Below are 21,229 nucleotides of genomic sequence, written 5' to 3'. Positions count from 1 at the left end.
GTACATGTGATGTACCCACACACACACACACACACACACACACACACAGCAAGCACTCCAGTCAGTTACAGATACACTCAGGCATGCACAAAAGCGGACAGCAAATTAAAGTGGTAATTACTTTTAAGCTCAGAAAGGTGAAGGATTGTATGGCAGGGAGCAATGGGTCACTGTTGAATAGAGAATAGCGGAGCAGACAGACAGTGTGAAAGGCAGATATGCATCTCAATGACATATGGAGGAGCATACTCAACAAAAGGCGAAATGGCTCCTTAATGGCCACATGCCCTCAAAGAATTATTGTCTGATTGATTTGGAATATTATCTACTCTATGGCAGTTATCTTTAAACACCCTTTCATACTTATCATCCATGTGAGCTGCTGCAGGGGAAGGTGAAGAAAATGTTGTGTTCTGCTATGCTGAATTTGTATAGTCTTAAATACTACGTTGACAGCTACTGAATCTGCTAATGTATTTTATTTCCAGACAGAAAGAGATGTCTGAGGAAAAAAAAACAACTTTGCTGCAAGATTGCTGCATCATATCATCATGTATGCACCATCATCGACGATGATCTTAGACAGATTTGTATCAAGGTTTCCCTTTATTGTGATTAAAAGGGTATTCCAGTGATTTAGTATTGCACTTCCATAAAGCTTGGGGCCTACAGAGAGATTAATAAAAAAAAGGTTGCAAGCAGAGGCTGACACATCCTAACTGAATTTCCCTAGTACAGGTCAAGCTAAAACAATGCTGGATCCTACACTTCCCACAATGCAACTCGATAGCTTCCTTTCCATCGAGTACTTTCCAAGACATTTAGACTTAAACATTTATATCTTGATGTGTAAAATTTGTGGATTTTCTTGACTCTTAAGAACAAAAATCCCCAAATCTTCTAATTATTCAAGATTATTCAAAATTTAAAACTTTAGTTTAAGTGATTGACAGTGACTGTTATCCTGTTATCCAATGAAACATTATTATAAAAAAGAAGAATAGACTATATGGTTATTATTATTTATGTTGTCTGTGGTTTTCCATTGCATAGTCTGTACATGTATGTTAAAAAACAATTCAATATGTGCATTTCTGATGTACCCAGGTTTACAGTATTTTGCAGAGCAACTTCATTCTCCTTCACTGCACTCACACACACACACACACACACACACACACACACACACACAGTTTTTATAGCCGTAAAAACATCTTCACCGTGTTTACTTCCTAAGAAAATCTAAAGGCGTCTGCAGGGGTACAAAAGACCCATTACTGTATAAATCTGCTAAATCTTTAACCTAAACCTGCCAGCGGTTGTCCCTCTATCATTTAGGATGACGGGCCTCAGTTTAAAAAGAATTGTGAAGTTCTCCGTTTTTTTACTTTAAATAAGTGAACGCTCAATTCAACTCAAAATCCACTCTCTGGAATTTGAATGAAGATTTTTTACATTAAAGTACAGTTTCCAAGGTTAACAATAAACTTTCACTCAATTTCCATTCATGCCTTAAAGCTCAATTTCATTCTTTGTTGACTTTAGAGGTGGAGCTTAAGTAAGTGCATATTTAAATACTAGTCAGTATTTCTTTAAATATAAAATGATGATAATAATAATATAAAACTCTGAAAAGGGAAATTCTGCATAATGAGTACTTTTACTTTTGATACTTATTTAAAACTTAGATATATACCTAGTTACATTTTGCTGAAAATACCTCTTTACCTATACTTGACTTCAGTCAATTTTGACTGCAGGATTGTTACATGAGTATTTTTACACATATTACTGTATTGCTACTACTAAGGTGGTTTTCTGTCACTACATCAAACTGACCGCAGCTGATAGCATGTGTAGACAGGCTGAGAAACATGATCAGCATGGGTGTGACTGTCTCACTGACTGCAACATTCATCATACGCTATTCCACATGCATGTACACACACACACACACACACACACACACACACACAAACACACACAAGAACACACACACTGACTAAGGATTTCTACTCTTATTTACCCACTCAATTCAATTACATTTCCCATTCATCAGGCTGAGTTAATTCTCCAGCCTGAGGTTGTGGTTTTTGTTACTTTCAGGAGCACCCTGATTTGTGAAGGGAACACCTGTAATTCTGCTCCGCGAGGCAAGCCTCCGGTACTAAACTAAGCCTGTGAGGGCTCAAACACACACAGACACACACACACTCACACACACAGTCAGATATTCCCTGCAAGTCTCCTTCAAGGACGCCTGGGGAAGACTTGGAGGACAAAATTACACACTCCCTCTCCCAGTGTCTCAGACACGCTGCACTTCTAATGCAGACAGAAAGCCTCCTCCAAAGAGACTAAGCACACACTCTCTCCCACGCAGACACACACTTATGCTTACACACACTTAAACACACAAATAGGCCCTTCCACCTCCCCATCCATGAGAGAAAAGCAAAACATTTTCTGTCTGTGTTGTTTCTCCTATTGTAGCTCTACCCTGCTCTCAGCTGTTTCAAGCTGTTGAGTGTGTGTGTGTGCATGTGTGTGTGTGTGTGTGTGTGTGTATGTGCGTGTGTGAAGTGGAGGGGGCTCACTGGGACTCTTTGACGACCTCATTCACTCCCTTCTTCTCCCCCCTCGGCCGCGCCATAGCCGACATGCCCAACAATGAGGCGGGAGGGTGGGAGTCGGACAAAAACACTGAATGCGTCTTCATTTGCCTGAACTTTTCACACGTCTTTTCCCTTTTGTTGCCGGCCGCCCGTTCACTACAGTGCTGTGAGCCGCTCGGCCAGTTTCCGCTGGCAAGACAGCCAACCAAAGCAGCACTTTTCCTGCCCCCCTCCTCCTCTGTCCCCCTCCTCCCCTCCTTCGCACAATGTTAAGCCCATTTTTGGCTTGACATAATCTGAAATGGTACTTAAGTGAATTTATGTCTACCTCAGTGCATTAACTTCTGCTATTTCCTCCTTTATGTTGCTGTTTTTTGTAGCGGGTGCAGCGACGGAGGGAGTGTGAGGGAGGGAGAGATTTGAAACTCAGACCACGGAGTAGACAGCCTATCAGTATTCAGCAGAGAAAGTGAGTGATGGAGGGAGAGAGAGAGAGAGACGGAGAGAGAGAGAGAGAGAAAAAGGAGGAGGGGGTGATGTATCAATATTCTGAGTAGTGTTTGAGGGCAAGGGGAACGAACAGAGGAGAGAGAGGAGGAGGGAGGGAGATTGGTGGGAGAGAGAGTACTTGAGTGAGTCTCTGAGTGTGATTATTTGTTCACGTATACACATTCGCGTGTGTGTGCGCATCTTCAATCGCATGTGTTGTTTGTCTACGTGTATGTAGTTTTGTGTCAGTACATGGTTGTTCATACAGTAAATACAAAGTAAATTTACTTTAGTTTTGAGGTACTTGTAATTTACTTGAGTATTTCCATTTTATGCTACTTTATATGCTATGGGAAGGCTCCAGGCTCTGATGGTCTTACTAGTAAATTCTATAAAGCATTAAAATATTTATTAACAGAACCCACAACACACCCACAACGCATCTCACTACAAGACCAACATTTAGGGAAGTGCCTTTTTATCTCTGTGAGATGGGTCTGTAGAAATGTTATCCAAAGTTCTGGCAACTCACCTGGAAAACATTCTGGCTTGTGTAATTGAAGAAGACCAAACAGGCTTTGTTAAAGGCTGCAATATATTACTATCAGAAGATTACTAAATGTTTCAGATATGTCAGCGATAGGTCTAGCGGTCTCTGTAGACACCATAGATCATGTCAAATGGCCTTATCCATTTTACATCTTGGAGGAATTTGGTTTAAACAATAATTTTATGGAATGGCTGAAGGTTATATATTGGTAGATTAATGTCCAGAAACATTTAGATTTTTAGGGGCATCAGGCAAGGATGCCCACTGTCTCCACTGCTGTTCTTACTGGCAATGGAGCTCTTAGCTCAGGTCTGGCATGATGCTACTTTATAAGGGAAATGTTGTAGTTTTTACTCCACTGAACGTATTTTTTAAAGTTATAATTACTTTGCAGATTAAGATTTTAGATACAAAGCATATCAGCTTTTAAATGTGATGTTTTGTTATAGAAATGCTGCTTACATGGTAATGCATTAGTAATAATAATCCAGTAATATAATGTAAAATAATACAACACTCACAGAGGCTGCATGAGTACTTCTAATATTTTAAGTGTATTTTGCTGATTAAACCTATGTACTTTTAAATATGATTTTCAATGTAGAACTATTATTTGTAATGGAGTATTTTTACACAGTTTTATTGCTACTTTTACTTACTCCACCGACCACTGCTACAGTGTTGTTGTGTGAATGGCTACAAGGTAGAGTGTGTCTCTCTGCCAGTGTGTGTTCAGGTTCCCCTCCTGTCCTGGCTGCTTGTCTTGCAGCTGCTCACTTGTACAGTATGTGTGATATGGGGTTGTTTGTATATCTGCTCTTGTATTACTCACATTTACACAGTCACATTATGGGGACTCACCCCCCATTTAGGGAAGAAAGTGGGCAGTCCTCACAAGAAGAATGACTGCAGTCTTTCTTTGTTAAAATGCATAAAATGACCTATGTTCAAGTTTACCTGACAAGGACCTCTTGTGGCCATGGGAAGGATGTCTTAAATGTATCAGAAGCAAAAGCAGAAGAAGTGTGGCAATATTATAGATTATAGACGACCTGGTGAACAAGTTGTGTGACTGACATGACAGAACATTGGTCTCTTTTAACTTTGACCACAATCTTTTTCTAATCTTTACCAAGTAGATGCTGTGCCTAAATATAACCAAACCTTACCAATAGTGGTGTCGGATCATAAAAATATTTCACTAATTTTTTCAGTCAGTCATTTTTGTAAAGGTTTTGGGCAGGCATTGACAAACAATATCTGACTACTGGTAGAGGTGCATCAGAAAACGCCCAGATGGGATGTTTTGGAAGACACTGACAAATGTCATGCTTTGTCATTAAGTTTAGAGGACTTGTTGGACAAAAATTCACGAGGTATGCCCTAACATTTTAGGGGTAGTTTTTTGGTTGTGGTTAGGTTTGGATAAGTCTCCAGGAATTAATATAAGTCAAAGCAATGTCCTCATAAGTGACAAAAACAAGTTTGTGTGTGTAGCAATGTGTGTTTGTACGGGACGGGAGTCACAGTTTACAATACATTTGGATGTGATGGAATCTCCCACTTGTTTCAGCCGTTCTCCCTCTCTCTCTCTCTCGCTCTCTCTCTCTCTCTCTCTCTCTCTTTTACTCCGGCTGCTAATCAGCATTTGAAAGGCAGCTTTGACAGTGAGAAAGAAAGTGGGGGGGGGGGCACATAGAGGTGGGGGTAAACGAAAGCATGAGACACAGCGAGTTAGGGAGGGAGAGCCAGAGAGAGACTGAGGCGAGGGGCTGTACAAGCATGCCTTTTATATTTACTAGTGACTGAGAGAGAGAGAGAGAGAGCGAGAGAGAGAAAGAGAGGGAGCAGCTGAAGGCAGAGACAACTGGTGTGCATGGCTTTCCCAAGAGGAAATGAAAAGAAAGAAGCTCAGCGAGGAGAGTGAATGAGTGAGCGGGAGAGAGGAAGGGTGGGAGGGAGCATGCCGGCTGGAGAGAGAGCTAGAGAGAGAGAGAGAGAGAGAGAGAGGGAGCGAGAAAGAGATTCTCACACTGGCTGTGTCCTAATCTGAGTCCATCTCCAAGAAGCAGCGGAGCAGAGTGTTAGTGAAGTGAGTCTGAGAGCCAAGGAGAGCTACATCAGCTAGCTCCACTGACACACACACAAACACACACTCTCTCTCTCTTTCTCGCTCTCTCTCTTTCACACACACACACACACACACACACACACACACACACATAGACACACACACACATACACACACTTGCAACGGGAGTCCACGATGTGTCCGGCTGCACGGCCACGGCTTTTGTGAAAGTGAGGGGATTGACGCTGCCCCTGTCCCAGCCCCCTTGGCTCACACACACAGTGTTTGTTTGCTGTGTTTAAGATCGAGGTGGTGGTGGTGGTGGTGGTGGTGGTGGTGGTGGTGGGGTGGGGGGGGGGCACCGCCAGGGCAGAGCAGGGGCACCGGAGAGGAGAAGAAGAGGAGGAGGAAGAGGAGGAGAGAGACAAAGTGGATCAGATCAACAGCAGCAGACTGAACGCTGGAAATGCCCTTCAGGTGAGTAGATAATGGATCTAACAACTTATGCTCAACACACACACACAAACACAGCACGCATGCACACACATGCATGCTTGCATGTACACACACTTTCTCACTTTCTTAGTCTGAATCTTTTCATCGGACACACACGCTCATAAAGTTGTTGCCTTTTATCCGATTTGGGCTGTTGGATAAATTTAAGTCTGTTAATCTGTTGCCATGTCTTTGAAAAAAAATCTTGATACAGATTAAATCTTGTGTTTTATTTTAGTTTCTTAAATCTAAACCTGACATTGTTTTTTTCTTTCTCTGAGATAAAAAACAGCATGTATGAAGCTGTGATAACTTTTTGCTATGTCTCATTTAGGACAGAAGAGAAATGTTAGAGTTATTACTTTTATCTGACTAAATTGGTACAGCAGCAATTAGTGGAAAGTTATTTATTTTTCTTAAAGTAAATAAACGATGAAGTGAGAATAAAATAATGTGAGTTTTATTTTAAAATTGAACTCTCCTCTACTTACTGTGCTCTCTTTTTACTGTGTGACAAAGTGTTACACGTTTGATTAAAGAAAATACATTATTTTGCACAAAAGCACAGATTTATGAATGTTTCATGTGATCCGATAATTAGTCCGATAATGTTAGCTCGCCCTTGAAAACACAATTCATCCACATGTGGCTTATTGCTTTTTTACACAAACTTTTGAGTGAATCTCATCCATTAAATTTTTGATTAACAATTTCAGTGCAAATACTCCAATCTTTGCTTTCCAGATAAGCCAAATAATTATGTGTATTTATGCTCTGTGCTAAATGACCTCAATCACAGCGGCCCACCACTTTCAGATAAATTGTATGTGCATGTGTGTGTGTGTGTGTGTGTGCGTGTGTGTGCAGGAGTTTGAGATATTGAAGCAGAGAGTGAGCGGCTGCGTGTCCGTCTCCACCTGCAGAGGCAGAATTGGTCACAGTTTACTGGCTCAGTAACATTCGGTGCCTTCAGGGTGTTTGCAGCAGGTGGTCCAAATTGGCAGAATGACTGTGACAAACGCAGAGTGTTCACTGCTGCTGTAAAGTAAATAACATCAAACCATCACATAGTAATTTTAGGTTTTCAGGGTTTTTTTTCATAATTTGTTGTTAGTGTATTTGGAGGCTTGTCACTTGAAGTAAAAATCAGTCAGAATAGTTTTTCACAAAGGGGAAAAGTGTGTGAGAATGCGCAAGTGAGCGTGTTCACATATACATCTTTCTATATATAGATGTATGTGTTAAGTGTTTGTGCGTGTTTCACATGCTCTTCCTGAATGTTGCTACAAACCTGTGTTGTTTGTTTGCTTTAAATTGTGCTGCGTTTTGTACGTCGCCAACAGGATCATTTGCACACACACCTGCTGAGATGGCAGGTGCTTCAGATAAATTCACACCAAATAACTACCTGCAGTATGGAATAACTCTTTCAGGCGTGTCAGGATGAGGTGTCAAAATGTTACTGTTAGTAAAAAGGAGTTTTTTGCAGTTTTTTTTTAGTTCCAAAATTTTAAAAATTTGACTTTAGTGTAGGCAGTGAGAGCTTCAGTAAAGATTGAATAGCGATACTGACATGAAACAGACCCGTGTCATCGCATTTGTGCATGGTACAGTTTGTGCCCCGGCCCACTGAGCCACTAAGCCTCTCCATCCGTTTCAGTTCTCGCATGTGCAGGACGCTTTGGTCGTGACCTACCTTTAGGCCTTTTTTATTAGACCCAGACGAAGGCTTCTTCTTTGGCTGGGATTTAAGGAGCTGCGGTTCATGCCAGCAGGCAACTCTGTGACAGACCATGACTTGCATTGCTTTATGAAAGTGAAAATGTTGGCAACGAAGTGTCCCGTTCAACGACTGCAGACTGAACGAAACTGAAGGAAATTTAATGAACGGTAGTTGGATCTGTTCTACAATCTATGTACTGTTGATGAGCATCACAGTTTATTTTTCTGCCCATCAAAAATCAGCACTTGGGTGTATTTCTGATGATGTTGTGAGGTTTTTTTGCCACTACTTTTTGCAAAATTAACTAATAGGAGTCATGAATTCAGGGATACAACAGGGAGCAACCATGACAAAAAAGGAAAAGTACAATGACTTCATCATATTGCTTAATTTAGAAAATTTTCTTGCTTGGTAGACAGAAGCAGAAGCATTTTTTTTTCATGACTCATTGACAAGTTTGCAAGTAGACAGATACCTAAGCTCACTCTCTCTCTTTCTCTCTTGATATTTTTGTCTCTCTCTGTTGCTCTCTTACACACACACACACACATACACACACTAAGGTGGTCAGTGTCTGGTGTGTTGACAGACAGCCGCTCACACACTTCTTGCTCTCGCTGTGCGTGTGTGTGTGTATGTGTGTGTGTGAGGAGCGTTGACAGACAGTGTGTGAGTCTGTGACAGAGGGTGTCAGCGCTGTGTCAGGGAGATGTGTTTAGTGTCACACTCTGCTGACCTGATCTCCGGTCGGACTGTCCACTTCGGCCCCGCTGTGGCTCCTTACATAACCCCCGCTGTCATTCACACACCGGCCTGAAGGGATCCACCAGCCTGTGCATACACACTCATACACACACATGCATCTACTTAGTGACGTGCACACAAAGTATGTACGATGTATAGGCATCCTTTCACCTTCTAAACTTGATCTCAGCTCAGGTGATGCTCTTCCCCACTGTCACTCTTTGTTCTTCTTCATATTTCCTCTCTCAGTATCTAAATTATTCCATGACGCAGAAGTTACATAAATGAACGCTACAGTATATCTGGAAATATTCAAACACGGCGTTGTGCTTCAAGCAGTGAGTGGGAATATAGTATGAGACCAGTGGGTATCCTGGTTTCCCCAGAGTGCTACAAGACACCTACACAACTTGTGCAATTCTTATCAAGAGTTTGACACTGTTCTGAACTCTGACATGTGCATCATGCTAATTGATGTGACTGTATTAGCATGTAGACTTCTCTGTGCTTGTGTTCAGAATGAGAGAGTGCTTTTATGTCCTGTATGTGCGTGTGTGTGTGTGTCGGAGAGAGTGAGTGACCCTGTGTGCTGTGCTTTGGCCTGTGGTTATTTGGAGGTCAGTGCTGATGTGGTCCCTGCCTGCGGGAGTGGATTTACCATCTTCAGCCTTATAGAGAGCTGCATCCACTTAGCTGACTCTTCCACATTCAGAGGGAGAAGTTCCGTCTCCCTTCTACCTTTACTGTTTGTTCACTGATAACTTTTTACAATTTTGGGGAATATTTGAAAATCAAAAATACTGTATATGAATATTATATAATATTATTAGTGATTGCCTGATTCTATTGTTGTCTTTTTTGATTCTCTTGTAAGTCCCTCGATACTGGGGTTGAGGTATTTGACTCCAGAATAGATTGCACCTCTTTTCAGCACAGATATTGAAAGTGTCAGGGACTTTTTTGACTTTTTTTTTTTACCCAATTATTTTTGAATTTATTAATTTAATTTCACTGGTGAACCGTTTGAATGTTTAGCTCATCATTTTGAAGTTGAAATTTACCCAGTATCATGCTGTAACTTCTCCCGTTTATCCTGTGTGTCCTCATGCCGAGTGTAGTTTTAGTAGCAGGAGAAACTAACCACAGAGAGTTTTGTATTACTTCTGATATTGGCTTGACAGATTTTATAAAAGCATATAAATTTTATTTTAAGTGAATGCACTTGTCTACTCTGTTTGGATGAGTTTGTATATCCGGCTTCTCCGGCAGCGATAAATAAGATGTTACCATGTTAGTCCGTAAAGCTCTGAAGTAGGCACGTTGTTGCAGCTTATGGAATAAAGTCTGCATCCTTCTTCAAGTTCTTAAACTTGTGGTGCAGCTTAAATGTTTTTCATCACTTTCAATACTGAGCACAGATTGACATCCAGTTTATTTGAGAAAAAGTCACTTGAGAGAATAGTTAATTTTTCAGGTAAATACAGCATGTATATTATAGGTCCTGTGCGCTGATCATTTCAACTTGATATTTAATACCGTGCAGGTGAAGTGGAGCATTTCTTTTGTGTATATATATACAGGCTGAGGTAGACGGTAATTATGACAGGCATGGATTGGATTCTCTGTAGCTCCATGCCCGTGAGGAGTGGACATCAAAGCACGGCTCACCAAAGCCCTCTGTAATAAAAGAGGAGGAGGAGGAGAAAGATATTGATTACCAAGGGTGAACATTAGCAAATCTCTTTCTCTCTCCTTTTTTTCATCTATGTCTTCATCCGTCCATCATTTCTCTCCCCCCCCGTCTCTCTTTCTTACTGCCTGATTTGCCTCTATCTCCCTCTACTTATGCTCCCTCCATCCCCCATCTCCTCTCCAGCCCCCCCTCACACTCCCCCTCTCTAATCATTTATTTATCGCTGATCTCTTTATTCTGTATTCTTCCAGTTTAGGGACGGTCCACACTGTGACTGTACGGTTGTATGGCTGTTATCATCATTCCTTTACACCTTTCTTGAACCCTCCTCTTCCTCCTGATCACCGCAGAGATACCTGGGGGCGGGCGGGGTCACACTGGTCCAATCTAACGCCATATTGATTCCATTAGATAATTAATGACCCAGGCAGGGGCCAGGGAGGAGCAAAGAGGGGGTTAGAGGAGGGGGGGGGGGGGGGTGAGGAAGATGGGAGAGGCGAAGGGGGTGGAGGAGGGAGAGAGGAGGAGGGGGACGCCAGGGCCCTTGAGAGTTGGAGAGAACCTTGGGTTGGGAATGATCCAGAGTCGTCAAGGTCAACCGCACCCGGCGCTCCGATACGGAAGCAGAATGCCGAGCAAGTCGGAATATGGAATACTGAGAGAGAGAGGGGGAGAGATCTTCATGTCCAGCAGCTGTCGATTGATCAGAGGCTGAAAAATTGTACATTAAAAAGTCTTTTGACTTCCAAATCCTGAGGTCCAACCAGGGCCGTAATGCATGATAAGTAGTTTTCAGCCCTCCAACCAGAATACCAAACTTCATCTCCCCAGACGCTCCAGACACTCATTTACAACTACTCAACAACATGAAAGTCAAGATAGAAAACTAGCTACATCAAATATTCTGTTCATGTTATTTCCAACCATGTTTTCTACATCTTCCATGATATTGAATGTTCTCTATTTGATAAAATATTATTCACAAGAATATCTTACATCGCTGTTGTATGTGCGCACCAGTTTTACCTTAAGTTGAATTAAAGTTAAGTGGGGGTTGGAGAAAGAGAGAAGAGCTGTCTAAAAAACTGTTCTCAGTAAACATTTATTTGAGCAAGCACTGCATAATGACCAGAGTGAGTGCTACACATATTTTTGTGTTCAGGGGAAAACCTTTTATTTGCAAAATGTCAACTTACTCTTAGGATTTTCTGCCTTTATTCGACAGTGGTCAATTGAGAGGTGACAGAAAACAAGGGGAGAGAGAACATAACAAAGGTCCCCGACCAGAAATGAATGGGGGACATTTGGATCAGAGTATTTGGTACATGTCTTAACCACTAGACCACCAAATGTCAGCTTTTAAGCAAGACAACGGCCTCATTCACTGTATTTTTTTAGTGAAAAGGAAAGCTCAAGCTCATAGATCCTTCTAATTCTTCAGAGGATGTCAAAAATAATAAAAATCCTCAGATCTGGTGCTATTCTATTATTCTTTTTGTTATAAACCTATACAAGTCTTGGTCCAGCTCTTTACCTTTGCATGATAGCAGCATCCATATCGTGTCCAGTGGGCTATGAGAGCTCCTCTGCCGCCACATTGACAGTCTTGGCCAGGCTCTGTATTGGGCCCCAGGGGTTGGGGAGATGAGGCATAAAACAACCATGTCTCTACCTAGGGGAGCTGGTGGCATGGCAGTGGGGCTATTGTCTGTCTGCGTGCTGTTTGACTTAAATGTGTTCATTTGCCTGATGCCTCTGACTCCCTACGGGGAGGGGCGGCTCGGGGAGAGGAGGGGCACGCTAACGAACCTCTGACAGCTGGAGGCCCTAATTAAACGTCCCCACTGAAAATAAACAGAGCAGGAGCCAAGTGAGCAGCCAGAGAAAACGCACGGCAAACAGCGGCTGTGAGCGCTCGCCGCAGTGCCCTCCTCTCTGTTGCTGTTGAGACCGTGCCAAGAGAGCATGGCTCTATAGGGTAGGGGTCTCAAACACACACTTACACATATACACACACATACACCACACTTATGAATATTTAGCACTGCAGCAACACATTGTGAACACCTGCGGTCACACTTGATACAGGTTGATCTCTACAGCTGTGGGCTCAGTATATTTTTACTCTGAGTGCTCTCTGAAGTCACACTTTCCTTTTCCATATATTTCCTACTGTGCCATTACGGAATAAGCCGACTCACTTCTATTGAGCGGATTGTTCCACGCTGAGTGTCTGAGATGACACGTCTGACATTCAGCCTGTTGTGCTGCTAGCTAGCTGGAGCATTAGCAGTCAAAGTGGCAGGGTCCATTTGGGTGAGTGCATTAATGGGCCGCCCAACCTGCGACAAGGTTATGAGGCTGATTGAATAATTACTGTGGAGGCCCTTGTCCATTACGCCCCTGTGTCTGCCCAGATAGAGGGAGCAAAGAGAGATGGAGAGATTGTTCGAGACAGAAAGATGGAGGGAAAGATTAGATAAGCACAGATAGGGTCAATGAAGAGATAAACATATAGGTAAGGGATGGATAAAGAGTGTGTATGTGTGTGTGTGTTTGTGAGGCAGTGAAAATTTGAGAGTAAATTGTTTCCTGTCTGTGTCTCCTTTTGATCTCCCCATCCTACTGTACGCAGCCTACAGTAATTTGGCATGTAGGGCATTTATCCAGGTGAGATAGAGAAGGTGACAAAGGTGAAGTTGTTAGACAGAGGTGCACTGCCCTCTGCTCGACCCTGTCTTCCCTTCACCAGACTCTCTGAAACGAGGACTGTCAATGTTGCAGACTGGAAGCTTGAAGGAAAAAGATATAGGCTTCCTATAGTCAAATGATTACAATATATTCTGCCAATTTAAATGTCCTGAGAAGAAGTTAAGTCTACATCTGGAATATTAACTAGATTTATTAAATTACCAACTCTATGAGTCTCCTACCGACTTAAATACACAGATATGGCAATCAACTTTAGAGTAAAATTTCTGAATCCCATATAACTTCATGGTAAAGAGCTGCAGGTTACATTTTCATGTAGTGCAGCCACTTTTTAACCATGCTAGCGGCGTGGTTTAGGAATGACAATGAATGGTGGTCGGTCAGTCAACCACTTTGCTCAAGACGGAAATATCTCATCTTATTTGATGGAGTTCCATGAAACTTTGTACAGACATTCATGGTCCCCGGAGGATGAAGTCTGCTAACTTTGGTGATCCCGACTTTTCATCTAGCCCCATCATCAGTTTGTGTGAGGTTTGTTTATGCCCGGATACTTGTAAAAACTGATGACATTCCCAGCTCATTAGCAAATGTTAACATCCTAACATGCTAAACAAAGATGATGAACATGGTAAACATTATACCTGCTAAACATCAGCTTGTTAGCATTGTCATTGTGAGCCTGTTAGCATGCTGACATTAGCATTTAGCTCAAAGCAATATTGTGTCTAAGCCTCACAGGGCTGCTAGCATCTTTTTTAGTGGCCATTATGGTTGAAGGAGATATCGGGAGGTAGCCTACATTTTCATAATATACCCACTTCTTAAGTTTCCACTGAGGCCAATCTTTCAATTGCTGACCTAGGAGCATGCTAGTGATAAAAAGCATACATTTTTGCTTTACTATCGCTGCCTAAATACAGAATAAAACTACTAAAGGTGCACGAATAACCCAATCTCTCCAATACAATAAATCCTCTCAGTGTCAAATCCTGCATTGACTCTGCTGCCTTTGAAATTGGTCTAGGAGTTTTTCATGCATACATTTTATGTTGGGCTGTTTTAACTCAGATTTGTGAAATGATATCTGCCAAACCTGCCCAGCTTCTGCTGACCCCTCTTAGCCAAGGTCAGCATAGCCATGCTCAAACTTGAGACATAATCCATTTTGTACTGCCCCAGCAAAGCTCTTCTGACTTGATTGTGCTGACCCAGCCAGGCCAAAGAAAGAGAGAGTTAGAGAGCGAGAAGCAGAAAGACAGTGAGAGAGAGAGGGCATCTCAGGCCCAAGGGCATGACACCACGGTGCTTGGGGCCACACTAGCCCTTTAAATGTCAACACAGCACAGAGGGGAGGGAGATGGGTGAGGAGCGGAGATCTGTTTGAGGATGAGGAAGAATATTGGCAACTTCCACCACAGGAGGTACAGTGTTGGTAGACTGGCAGAGGGCAGCAATAGATGTGGGAGAATAGGCAGCGGACTGCGTGTCTCTTCTTTGGAGATGTTTGCTTCAAACTCCAGTCACAGCCAAGTCTGATTATTCTCTCAGGGAAGAGGGCAGACATTTGGAGATCTGTGATTTTCAGTTTAATTGTGACTTCAAAGGAGGCTCAGTGTTTTGTCTCATGTCTATTACCTTGGGAACAGCCTCTGACCTTTAAGTGGGGAGGTACATACAGTACCTAATTGCTCTCTCTTAAGCTTATGTCTTTCCTTCTTCTCTCTCTCTCTCTTTCTTTCTTTCTTTCTTTCTTTCTTTTTTTCTTTCTTTCTTTCTTTTTCTTTCTCCCCCACACTCTCTCACTGCAGAATTAGGTCCTCCAACTTCGACAAGCTTTTTCAGAAATGCAATTTTTCAGATAGATGAAGTAAAAAATCATAAGATGAGTTTTCATCCAAGCATTTTAATGCAAATACTCTATCAAATTAAAAAGGCTGAATGGAAACTGCAAATGGAGATAAAATGTCATAATGTATCTTTTATTGGAAAAAAAACCTCTTCACGGTCACTCCCGGCTTAGGGTAAAAAGTATACTTTGTTGAAAAATAAATGTGATGGAAACACGTTTATTCATTAAAAAAATGAAAGGCTCCCTAAAACGTTCATGACTTTTTATAGCTATTACATGTATTGGTGAATGAGAATATTTTATGTGCATTACAAGGACACCTTTCTTAATTCACTGGCTCTCTTTTCCTCTTTCTCTCTCTTGTACCCTCTCTTATGGATCTCCAGGTCTGAGTCTGTCACGTCCTCAGCCAATCAGAGCCTTCGTTAACAGCGGCGTCGGCACGTGATTGGGAGAAGGATGGCAACCATGCCGTTTGTCAGTGAGGGGAAGTGTGTGAGCGTGGAGTGGGATTTCTTGCAAGGACTGCTGGCCAAGCCTCCCACCCTGCCCTGGTGAGACACGAAGCGCACACACACACACACACACACACACACAAAGTGGCTGATACTGTATAAGCCTGCGTGCATGCCAATGAATTAATCTGAGCAAGGTGAAATCCATACATTAACACCCTTGTACACACTGACAGCCTGAAGAAGAATTTCCTATCAATGAAACACAATCCAGAAGACATAAGCCTGTTCTCCTTGGTGCCACGCATAACCTGTATTGTTGCTCACCTGCCAATCCTGTCAGACCCGTGAACCCCCCCCCCCTTAGTGGGAGATTAAGTAAATTTGGCTGGAATTATTAATGGGCAGTCATTTACAGGCGGATATAAAAACTAAGCAGAATCAATGTGTGTGTATTGATTGTTCTTGGTGGCTGGGGTCGAGGCAGTATAATAATGAGATGTTACAGAGGCTGGCAGCATGAGTCCACAGCACACACACACTCACACACACACAGAAAAACACACTGTTTACACTTATTAGAGAATAGCAAGGAGAAATACAACAGCTGTGTCAGCTGATTAAGATGTAAACATATGTACACACCCTATGTGCATGCTTTTTCTTTGTTCTTTTCTCTCTCTCTCTCTCTCGCTTTCTCACACAAACACACACACACACACAATACTGGTGGTCTATCTTAGGATGAGAATCAACAACACAGACACGAGGGTGAAATGCTGCTTCAATCCCACACACACACACACACACAGATTCACACACACACACACACACACACACACACACACACACACACACACACACACTTTATTCTTCCGCAGCACCGACACAAATTGTGAAGTGGCTGTGACAACATAATTCCACCACTCAGGCCCCATTGAGGAGAGTCAATACCCAATCAGAAAGACAGGCTACCTGAGCCCCGGCCCCCCTCTGTCACTCTGCCCCTCCCTCTCCTATTGATCCCTCAATCACGGCTCCAGCTCACCAGCCCGGGACCAGATGAGAGAGAGAGAGAGAGGGAGAGGGAGAGAGACGGAGGGAGGGAAAGTGAGAGATAGGCAGAGAGATTGTGTGTGTGTATGTCTGTGTGTTCACGTATGGATTTTGGAGCAAATGGCATTATTAGGACTCTGCTCAGCCAGATAGAAGAGGGGAGTTTGTCTGTAATTACCAGGCCAATCTGCAAGTGATGGGTCAGAATGGAGATTGTTTCACTTGAATTGCAGGAGCCATTACCATTATATGTATTTATGAAATGAGTTTTTCAAGATTGATGCTTGGATCATTTATACAGAGCATGGATCAATCAACAGGTGGTCACTTAAATGGCTACTATGTGATACCCTCACCAGTTTCATCTTACACAGTGCTGATTCATACTGTTTCTCTGCCCTTTCTTTCCTCTCCTCCTTGCTCCCCCTTTGTCTTTTTGTAATACACCCTCCCTGTTCACCTCTCAGTCTTCAGAACCTGCGTAAAGAGAAGTCTCGCAATGCGGCTCGTTCGCGGCGGGGGAAAGAGAATTTCGAGTTCTTTGAGCTGGCCAAGATGCTGCCTCTGCCCGGGGCCATCACCAGCCAGCTGGATAAAGCCTCTGTCATCCGGCTGACCATCAGCTACCTGCACATGCGCATCTTTGCCAGCCAGGGGGACCCGCCCTGGAGCCCTCTGCTGGAGGGAGACAGCAACTGCAGCAAAGGTGAGCGAAAGAGACACACCCAAAAGGAAAGATTAAAAATGGTTCACCTAAATTCACTGTAGATGAAAAAGAAATTATTTTTTTTACATACAATAAGAGAATACATTCTGTCTCATGACCACAGTAATTTTAAAAATCCTGGCCACTGTGCAAGTATGCAGAGTTAAATGAAACATGGTTGCGATGGATCATTTCTCTGCTGATGATTCATGCAATTCAGCCTATAAGAAAATTATACAGCAGAGATGAATATGTTGATTTGTGTTGCCAATGAACACAAACCGCTGAAAACCTCATGTTTAAACTCGCATCTCTCCTTCAATCAGAAGCAATCCTCAGCTGTCTGATCTGCCCACTGATACTCCGCCCACAGAGACACCCAACACCACAAAAATTCATTTTGGCCTAGGACAATTACCCAGTCCTCTATTAGTGACCGTAATTACTTGTGTATGTGAGCACGTGCTCAACCACCAGCCTGTAAACATACATTCATGGGCGCCTGGTTATGGGGTTCTGGGGGTCCTCTGCCAGAAAAAAAATTGTAATTTAAAACAAATTTCCTGCATTTCTACACCACCTAACCTCTTGGATTAAGCCACGAAACAGCCACCTGCACTAGTCTAGATTAGTTAGATTGGGGGTGCTATGAAAACCAAGAACAGTATATAATTGGGTGGATCAGGACAGGGGATGATTATTAGAAGAATGGCTATTTCCTATTTACGGTATGAGAGGAGAGGGAGAGACGCTGTGCTGCTGCTGGAAGAGCTGCTGACTGAGATTAGTCTGAGCAGCATGCATGGGACTAAATTACAATATAATAGATTTGTGTATATTTCTCGCTTTCCCCCTGATGGTCTGAATAACTCAATGCTGCACGGTGCTGCTGTTGCACTATGCTGCTCTGTTTTGTCTGTCCATGCGCTGTCAGTGTCCCCTTTGCGTGCCACGATGTTATCAGTTATGAATTTGTTTTTCACTGCGTGAGAAAATGGACATGTGGTGTGAGAGTGTGTAAAAAGAGTCAATTGCATGAGTCTCACAGTCAATGCATGAGAGTTGGCAGCCCTTTTAATAGCCACATTACATTTAAAAGAGCCGACTGATTTGGCTCCTTCGTGAATGTCCCATCTCCACAGTTGAATCATGTCCAATCATTGAGCTAACGTTAGGTGGGCAGGCTGGCAAAGTTAGCTAACGTTGACCTGCAATTTGGTTTGACATTTTGGCAAGAGTACAATTTTTTAGTTAATTTAAAGTTTGCCTGGAGTCATTGGGCCATGCAGGTTCATTCAACGTATGCTAGCCTATATTTTCCTATGTTCTGTTTTCAGTCAGTGATCACAGTTAAGCTGAATGGCATGTTTCTCACCTTGGTAAACAGTCAGATTCCTGTGTGGATTGACAGACTGTGACTGACAGCCAAAGCATGCTGTCGCAAATTATCAGCAACAGGTTCGACTGAACCAACTTAAAGGGTGGTCCAAAAATGTGTGATTTTTTTATTACTTGTTTTAGTCAGTTGCTGAAAATGTCCATCATTTAGTTGTGTCAAATTGGAGTACCTTATTATTGTCTGTTATGACCTGTTATATACAGCTACAAGTAAAGTAGAAATTGTTTCAGTTATTATCTATAATTTCAGTCAATTGAGTCTTTCTTTTTTGGGGAAACATTACATAAGTGAAACATAAATGTCCATCACTCAGTTGTTCATCATCAAAAAGTTGTGTCAAATTGGTTTACTCACTTCACTGTCAACCTGTTAAACAAATAAATTAATTTTACAACGTTTTGTGTTATTCTGACATAGATTTAATATTTTTTTAACTTTACCTAAAGAAAACAATGACCACTTATAGTGACTTATAACCAGCTTGTAATGTATTATATCTACCTATGCCTCAGGAATTCCATTACTTCACTTAAAGCACCCAATCACCACTTAGAGTAAATTATAATCACATTATAATGCATTATAACAGTGATTATAATGTATTACAACTATGAGAATTATAATACATTATGATCCTTGCAAAATTATGAAGCAATTATGAAGTATTATGATATTTGACCTGATTATAAAATACTTTATAATGTGTTATGATCATTATTATAAATTATTATGAATATTTATGAGTGCTTATAACTATAATTATACAGCGTTTATAAAGCATTATAGACATAGGCGTCATAGAAAGTTTTTCTCTGGCAGAAAAGTGCTGGGATGAAGCACTTGTGTGGTGAGACCAAAAAATTCTGTGTGTGGGTTTTGTTTCTATGACAACAATATCTCAAAACATATCACCACTCTAACTGCCATTGTATCACCCCTTTACTTTTTATTGTTTTCTCACCATGAGCACCGACCGAAGGATGCTTGCCCTCATACTTTGTATGGATGAGCTTAATAATGCTGATGTCCCCACTGTCACTGATCAATTTGACAGCTGTAGAGCAAGGAGGGTGTGGGTGCATGACATGATCCTACTGGTTGCCTGAAAAGGAGCGGCAGTGACGACACCAGCAGCTTTCTGAAAAGCTCAGAGCTTTTCAACTAGAAATCAGAAATCAGAAATCATGATTTTGTTGATGCTTAAGTTTTTTCAGTGATAATTTTCACCGTAATAGCACCGACTATGATCCATTTTCTGCTCCGTATGAATAGTATTTATTTGTGTGTTGTGTGTGTAGTGTGTGTGTGCATGTGTGTGTGTGTGTGAGCCAGAGAAAGCGAGAGAAATAGATGATACACAAAGAGGGAGGAAACTATTGGTGCAATTTGTAATTACAGAAATTAACTATATAATGAGGACAGTGTAATTATACAGCCTGTCTAATTGCTACTATTACTGAGGGGAAACGATGCAGCTACAGTACAATTAGAGGTGTGTGTTTGCGTGTCTCTGCGAGTGTGTGCCTGTTCTTGTCTAATTGGAGGAAATGTGAGCAAAAAACAGTTGTGTTAATGGCATGTTTGTGTGTGACTGTGTGTGGCTCTGCCTACCACAATGTGTACTGCACAGTCCAGCTAAGGCATAATGGTTTAAATAGTATAATAAGTTGGGCTGAGTGTAGACAGTGGTGCCAATATACCCACATTTTGGCACTTTTCTCAAAATCCATAAAGGGCCACTCAACTGATTTTACACATAAAGGTTAGTAAATAATGTTTTCTGTTTGGTTTGGAGATCACAAATCTATAAGAAAAAGCCTGAGTTACAAACTGGGAGTGTGGAGTTTGGAAGATGTGGTATTTATAGGTATAGACAGGTATTCTCTGATGAAAAAACACTATTGATTGCATTATGGGAAATGTAGGATCCAGAGTTTATAGAGCTTAACTCATATTAGAGGAAAAAAGTCATGAGATCTCTGCTGCTGCATAGATTTTGACCATTTTTTTCAAAATCAGTTTCTTATGAGTCCCCCAAATTAATGGAAGAGCAAAATTAAATAACTGGAATACCCCTTTAATATGAGGAACATACAGTTTTGAGTATGTAACGTGTTCACATTGGAAAAGTGACAAAATTACAAAATTACACTTGATCACAGTGGATAAGCTACAAAAACAAAGTTACAGATTGTGGCCAGACAGAAAGAGCTAGGAACAAAAAAACATTGTTTTCTTTGCCCAAGAAAGAAAAAAAAAAATTAAAATCAAGCTCGCTTTTTCTGAAGTTTTCAACAGCATCTCACTGTCCTCATCAGTGGATAAAGTTTTCTTAGTTGTTGTAGAGATGGCTCCGTTATCACATTAAAGATGGTCTCTGATATTGGATGTGCATGACCTCCTCTGATCTCTTGGCTGATGACTTTGACACCTTCCCAGATGATGCTGTGACCAGTTTTGGTCTGGTTTTCACAGACAGCTGATGTTGTCTGTTGCTGGTGTTCAGACCAGACACTTCTCATCCACTGATGATGAACATTAGATGTGATAGAATTTCTGGGAAGTTGGTGGATCTTGAGTCACATTTTTGTATACTAACTGCAAAACACATACTTCATGGCATAAGAATTTCGCAAAGCATTAGATACTTACTTTTGTTACTTCTAAGT

At 41.7% G+C, this 21,229-nt stretch overlaps 1 protein-coding gene across 10 annotated transcripts in view; it reads left to right on the top strand.

Moving 5' to 3' along the window:
• Positions 1-21,229, top strand: part of npas1 (neuronal PAS domain protein 1) — a 63,946-nt gene that overhangs the window by 19,057 nt on the left and 23,660 nt on the right. For 7 of the 10 annotated variants that reach the window (XM_042413916.1, XM_042413917.1, XM_042413915.1 and 4 more), the window contains 2 exons: positions 15,331-15,498; positions 16,923-17,161. In XM_042413916.1, the coding sequence (XP_042269850.1) occupies positions 15,404-15,498; positions 16,923-17,161 (334 nt within the window). In that variant the 5' untranslated portion in view covers positions 15,331-15,403. Of the gene's footprint in view, positions 1-6,110; positions 6,203-13,541; positions 13,627-15,330; positions 15,499-16,922; positions 17,162-21,229 lie in introns of those variants that run through there. The other 3 variants (XM_042413921.1, XM_042413925.1, XM_042413923.1) reach the window with 3 other exon arrangements.

Source organism: Thunnus maccoyii, chromosome 6 (assembly GCF_910596095.1).
Source record: "Thunnus maccoyii chromosome 6, fThuMac1.1, whole genome shotgun sequence".
NCBI classification, from domain to species: Eukaryota; Metazoa; Chordata; class Actinopteri; order Scombriformes; family Scombridae; genus Thunnus; species Thunnus maccoyii.
This window is presented reverse-complemented; position numbering and strand designations above follow the sequence as displayed.